The sequence below is a fragment of the Pinus tabuliformis genome, chromosome X, assembly GCF_031772625.1.
Source record: "Pinus tabuliformis cultivar Carrire ecotype Pingquan chromosome X, CPIR1, whole genome shotgun sequence".
NCBI classification, from domain to species: domain Eukaryota; kingdom Viridiplantae; phylum Streptophyta; class Pinopsida; order Pinales; family Pinaceae; genus Pinus; species Pinus tabuliformis.
In genome coordinates this window covers 1,698,380,610-1,698,387,296 of record NC_142308.1, presented here as the reverse complement: position 1 = coordinate 1,698,387,296, position 6,687 = coordinate 1,698,380,610, and the positions used below count along the sequence as shown (strand labels likewise).

Here is a 6,687-nt window from a genome sequence, read left to right as displayed (position 1 = left end):
TTATCCTGTCCTGCCAAAGATTAATTCTCTTGCCATTCCCTGGGATTCTATAGATATTTCTTTTGAAGGTTTTGTTGCTTCTATAGCAGAGCTTCCACAACAACGTGCTGTTAGCTGTGTAGTCCAGGTGAAGGTTTCTCAAATCAATTCTGTTTGTGTATTTTGAGCGCAGGATGATACTTACAGGATGACTTGGCTCTTTAAACATTTTCCACAGGATCTTGCTTCCTAAGGCAAGATTGACCAGAGATGGATCTCGGATTTGCAATCCTCCTTCATCGATGGGTTTCTTGATTGTTTCCCAATTTACAAGGTGGAGTTTCTTATTGTTGCCCCTGCCTCCTTGCCAGAGGAAGTTTCTAAGAAGAGAGGAGATTTGTTCCATGATATTTATGGGAGCAAGCAAAAAGGCTGCTTGATAAATTATTAATGAAGAGAGCTGTGATTTGATTAAGATGACCTTACCTCCTTTTGTCAACCAGTGCCCTCCCCATTTCGAGATCTTGGATTTAAATTTGCAGATTATGTCAGTCCAGAGCGATCTCTTATTTATTCCTGAGATTATGGGTAGGCCGAGATATCTGATTATCTCCCATTGTGAGTGCCCTTTGAATCCAAGAGTGTTGGCTATATTGTTGAGCTCCTGTTGGGCTATATTCCAGCTGTATACTTCGCTTTTGCTTTCGTTTACCAGTGCTCCTGAGACTTTGCAGTAGTTCCTTATGACCGTACCGAAGGCTTTTGCAATTCTGATTGAGGCGCCCCCCAGAAGGATCGAGTCATCTACAAATAATGCATGGTTCAGGGGCCTTGTGCTGTTGGAGGTTTTGAGGCCCGGAATGGATCCTGACAGTCTTTCAACTTCAAGTTTTCGAGTTAAAGCTTCAGCCAAAATGATGTAAAGGTAGGGAGAGAGCGGGCATCCTTGCCTGATGCCTCTCTTGGCTTTAAAGAAGTTTGTTGGTCTGCCGTTTATGAGAGGAGCTATCCAAGGATTGTTCATGCAGGCTTTTAGAAGGTTGACAAACTCAATGGAGAAGCCAAAGGAAAGCAAGACTTTACTGAGAAATGCTCTATTGACTCTGTCGAACGCGTTCGCCATATCTAACTTTATTAGCATGCCTTTCTCTTTTCTCAGCTTGCTTGAGTGAATGGTCTCCTGGACTTGAATGACGTTGTCCAGGATGTGTCTACCTTTCACAAAGCCTCCTTGGGAAATAGAGATGATTCTAGGGAGCAAGGGCTTCATTCTGTTGGCCAACAGCTTTGCCAAGATCTTATAGGAAGCATTACATAATGAAATTGGCCTGAATCTGGCAAAAGTTTCCGGATTAGAGTCTTTGGGAATCAGGGCTAAGTAGGTTGAGTTTGTGCTGCCGCCTACTTTAGCTTTAGACATGAAACCCCTTACCATCTTTTGAAGATCATTTTTTATGATGTCCCAGCAAACTTTGTAGAAATGAATGGTGAATCCGTCTGGCCCGGGGGCCTTGTCGGAGTCCATGGACCAGATAGTTTTGATTATTTCTTCCTCTGTAACAGGTTTGCATAAATCTGCGTTGTCCTCTTGAGAGATTAAGGAGGGGATGTGATTAAGAAATTCTGCTTCCTCCGTTTCTTCTCCTTGGTCATCTGGGCTGTAGAGGTTCTGAAAGTGTTGTTCTGCAGCTTCTTTGACTTGCTGATTGCCCTTGCAGATTTGGCCCGTCATAGTCTTTATTTCTGCTATATGATTCCTTGACAATCTAGCCCTGAACTGCCGATGGAAGAAAGAGGTATTGCGGTCCCCTCCTTTTAGCCACAGGCTCCTAGACTTTAATCTCCAGTATTCTTCCTCGATTCTAAAAAACTGGTAGGCTGCTCTCTGCACTTTGATTTCCTTGTCCAATAGGTTTTCATTAATGCTTTCACGCTCCATGTCATTTTGAAGGGAATGCAAAGCTTGGACTGCTGCAACTCTAAGAGAGGAGGGGTTGAGTGCTGGTCTCTTGATCCATTCTTTCAAAGCTTTTTTGGTGAGCTTTAGTTTTTGCTCCCAGACAAAGCTTGGGGAACCTGAAATAGGGGTGTTCCAGGATGCTTTCACCGTATCCATAAAGCCTTCTCTTTCAATCCATTGAGGAGAGAAACGGAATGGGATGGGACCCAAGTCCTCTTCGTCTTCTAAACAGAGCTGAATTAGCTTGTGGTCCGAGGACAATTTGGGCAGAATTCTTGTTGTTATGATTTTCTTGTCCATGAGGAGGGATTGCACTAAAAAACGGTCGAGCCGAGCAGAGATATGATCTATTCCAGTTCTGTTATTTGACCAGGTGAATAGCCCTTGGATTGGATTGAAGTCTTGAAGGTCCCAGAGCTGAGCAAGCTCCTCCACAACGCCTACCATGGGGTCTTTGGAGTCAGAACCTCCTCTTTTTTCTTTGGCTTTCAAAACAATGTTGAGATCTCCAGCGAGAATGATATTATTGGGAGTTTCCTGATCAAGGAATTCTGCCAAGGATTTCCAGCAGTCTCTTTTTTCTGTATAGTTTACAGGTACATATAGATTAACTAGAGAGATAGATAACTTACTTGGAATGTGGGTAATTTCTGTATATATCCAATGCAAGGTCTGATAAGTGCTGATCAGTTGGAATTGTTCTTCGTTCCAGAGCGTTGCCAGACCTCCCGAGGATCCCCGGGCGTTGACAGCTATGCCTGAGTTTTTCTTCCATTTTGTTTTACTGGTTTCTAGCAGGGCTTGTCCTGTTATCTTAGTCTCTTGGAGCATGAGGACATCAGTAGGTTCCGATTTTAAAAGGTCCTTAACTGCTTCTATTTTTGCGGGGCTCCCCAGTCCTCTGCAATTCCAAGAGACTAACTTCATTATTTACCTATGCTTGGGGTGGAGCCGCCCTTGGAAGACCTGGGCCTATTACTTCTCCCGATTGTCATTTCTATCGTGGCTTGGCTCCCTTGAGTTTTGAGCCTTTCTGCTTCTTCTTCTCTTTTTTCCTTACGGGATCTCCTTCCGGGTCTTTTTGACGACCTCTCAAAGAGTTCTTCCTCTGAGGACTCAGAGCTTTCAGCTGGCTTTTTCTTTGCGATTTCGGCATACGTTGGGCTTGAGGGGCTGCCTTGGGTGACTTTGATGTGAATGTCTCCCCTTCCCTCTTTTTCCGGAGGGGTTTCCTCAAGGTTCTCTTTTGCCTGGTCTTTGATCGGTGGATCTGGATGTGCCTCCTCAGATCCTTTTGCGTTTTCTCATGTTTCCTGAGTTAGGGTGACGTTGTTCCTGTCACTTGTTGCTGCGCTTTTTCCTGTGTCTTTCTTTGCATGGGCTGTTCTCTGGACTAGGGTCCATTGCTCTCCATTCTGTTTTTCAGCCTGCTCCTCTGCTTTCTTCTTACAATTCTTGGCGAAGTGACCGTAGCCGTGACAGTGTCTGCATTTAAAAGGAAGTTGTTCGTAATCAAGCTCTTGGATGTGCGTCCATCCTGCCACCGTGAGCTTGATCGCTTCAGGCAATCCTTCTTCAAGGTCCACTTCGACGCAGATGCGTGCGGAAGAGTATTGATCTCTTCTTACTGCCTGATCTATGTACTTGCCTAATGCATTACCTATGGTCTGAAACGATTTTTGGTTCCAACAGTGGAGGGGTAGATGTGGCAGCCTTACCCACACCGGCACTGCAGATGGGACGTCTTGAGAGGGATCAAAGTCTGGGTTCCATTGATTTAAATACACTCCCTGCGGCCCCATGAAGTAGGGATCGTTTCTGAAGATTAAGCTTCTGTCCTCCGAGCTTTCGAAAACAAAAACGAAATACCCTTTGCCCACGAAGTAGCTCTTCACTCCGTTTTTTATCAGAGGTTGCCAATTTCTTTGGGTCCAATCCTCCACGGATTTGGGAGAGGGCCATAGGCCTGTAAACTGGCCTATGAGGCCCTTTTCTGCCAAGTTCAGGGCAGCTTTGCAGGTGTCCTCCTCTGGCAGGGCAACAGAGGGAATCGAGTCCATTCTTTTGATGAATTTTTGCTGGGTCGCTGAAGGAGTCCGATTTGATCCATTCGTTATCAAATTTCTGAACGCAGTGACTTCGGGGGGCGGATCCCCAGGGGGGGCAGAACTCTCAGGGGCCTCCATCTGGCTGCAGAGGGAGGGGCGAGGCTGTGCGCAGAGGCGCTACAGCCTTAACGACGCCGCTGACACTCAGGATCCTGGATGTAGAGGGATGGGCCGCACGCAGCAGATGGGAGTCGAAGGATAGAAGCAGAGGGGGGGCGAGGCTGTGCGCAGAGGCGCAGCAGCCTGGGCGACGCCGCAGTCTCTCAGAACCCTAGATGGGTCGGGCCGTGCGCTGCAGGAGGGAGGAACTCTGCTTTCCATTCATATTACATCTTAACCCACATAGTCTTCCCACAATAAAAACTACTACAAAATGATGAGCATATGATTGATCTCAACAAAGTAAATAATGATTGTAAACACAAGAACCAATCATTAAAAAAAGATCTCAACAAAGTAAATAATGATTGTAAACACAAGAACCAATCATTAAAAAGAGATCTCAACAAAGTAAATAATGATTGTAACACAAGAACCAATCATTAAATATGTAAATGCTTTGCAAACAAATAAAAGTTATCCAAATATGTGCAAAGTTAAAAGGAAGTCCATGATTGAAATATGTTTGTTACACAAGAACCAAACATCTTGTAAAAGGAAGCTCATTTAAGAATCAAATCAAATAAGTCATTGTAGTAGCTTGCATGAGGACATGCAAGAGCCTCAGTTGGGGAGCATGTTGGGCTCCAAAAATTTCATACAAATATCACTCATTACCATACATTTTTCACCTATGCTTCCATTATATCACTCACTATTCACCACCTTGTCACTCCATTTTCCTTACTATTCACCATTAATGGGTCTCATTTATATTTTCCAAATATTGTTTATTTTTAAGCATTTTTGAGAGAAATTCTTGATTAAATATTAGAAAATAATATATTTTACTTTATATATGGAAAGTGGGTTGTTTTTGTGACATGTGTAGGTTCCAAGGAAGCTTCCAAGACACCTTTATGTGGCCTTGAAGGATCAAATTCGAATTTGATAAGATAAGCCTCATGGAAAAGATCATGATCTCATGGAGAAGATCAAGGACAAAAGGGGGTTATGTGTCTAGATGGTTGAGAAATGTATGGAACTAAAGAGAGATTAGTGGATCATCATTATGAGTATGTTATCTCATCCCATTGTATAAATAGGAGTACCTCCTCCATTCCAAAGGGAGGACTCTTGGAGCATGTGTCCAACTTATGATGGAATAGAATAAAGCTTCATTTTACATAAATTTCCATTTTATAGTTTTAGATATAAGTTGCCTTAATGTAGTATATGGAATAATTTGTCACTTTGTTCTTAAGAGAATTGAGCTCACTCTAAAAGGATGAGAGAAACATTTTATTTCATATTAGATCTTGTCTCATTTCATTGCTTAGATGTTTGAGGATTTGTTTGTGATTGATGAATGAGTTTTAAATTAAAATCTTATCAGCATATGAGAGAACAACCAAGGGTCTAAGTTAGGCTCTCTCTCCATTTGATTTGCATGATAATTGAAATTCATTCTTTTGCTTTTATGTTTCAAGTATCATATGAGGGGATAACCAAGGGTCTAAGTTAGGCTCTCTCTCCATTTGATTTGCATGATAATTGAAATTCATTCTTTTGCTTTTATGTTTCAAGTATTTCATTTCTTATGCTTATGAATGAATCTTAGTTTAGTTTGGATTAGTATATGAGGGGACAATCAAGAGACTAAGTTAGTCTTTCTCTCTCTTTGAATCTGAACAACAATTAAAGTTCATTCTCTTGTCTTCATTTCAAGTTTCTGGTTTTGTGTAATCAAGGATTTCTTTTCAATCTATGATATTGTAGGGAAGGACAACCAGGACCTCCTTAATTAGGAGCCTCTTCCCTTGCATATTGTATTGAATCGTAAATAATTTAGTTAGACATAGAGTTAGTTGCCTACTCCTACATATATTTTGCTGGCATCATCACAAGCTTACGAGTTTCCCTGGTTGATAATTTAATGAAAGCAATTTAAGTAATTAAATTGCCCAACACTCCCAATAGACGATGATTTCTATAGTTACCTCAGTCCCGGTGCAACCCACAATTCTAAACCCATTTGTCTCGTCCATCCAAGTCACCCATCTGGTTCAACCAATGGTCAGGAGGCACATTACTGTTACTTCTTCGACCTCTCTAGTAAGTGGACAAGCTATACCACCGCTTGGGGGGCAGAATCTGAGTGTTTCTATCGTGTCAGGCACAACCAATGTGAGTATCTCATAGGCTCACATGGTTGGGATGAACTAGGCTTCTTCTGGTGCTATCCAAAGCCCTGTTGATCCTGCTGGATCGAGCAATGTCCAGTACCAATAGGTCTAAAATCCTGTTCATCCGTATGGGACAAGAAATTTCCAGTATCAGTAGCCTTATGAGGCTCAGGTTTAGTACCAAGCTCCTTACGTTCCATATGGTTCCCAAGGAATGGTCAATCTGATTTACGTCCTTCATCCTGGACAGTATGTTTAGCCTAGTCCGTCCACTTTTCTTGGTGGCTATGGCTAGATAGAGTTCGGAAATTTCCAAGGTCTTAATCTGGGAATTTTTCAAGTACCCTTACAACAA

General features: G+C 42.5%; 1 protein-coding gene across 1 annotated transcript; it reads right to left on the bottom strand.

Annotated features, from left to right (window-relative positions):
* Positions 1-3,243: 3,243 nt before the first annotated feature.
* On the bottom strand, positions 3,244-4,125 carry LOC149146546 (uncharacterized). The gene has a single exon (XM_089452802.1). It carries the CDS (start codon positions 4,123-4,125, stop codon positions 3,244-3,246), a length of 882 nt encoding a protein of 293 aa, XP_089308928.1.
* Positions 4,126-6,687: the final 2,562 nt, after the last annotated feature.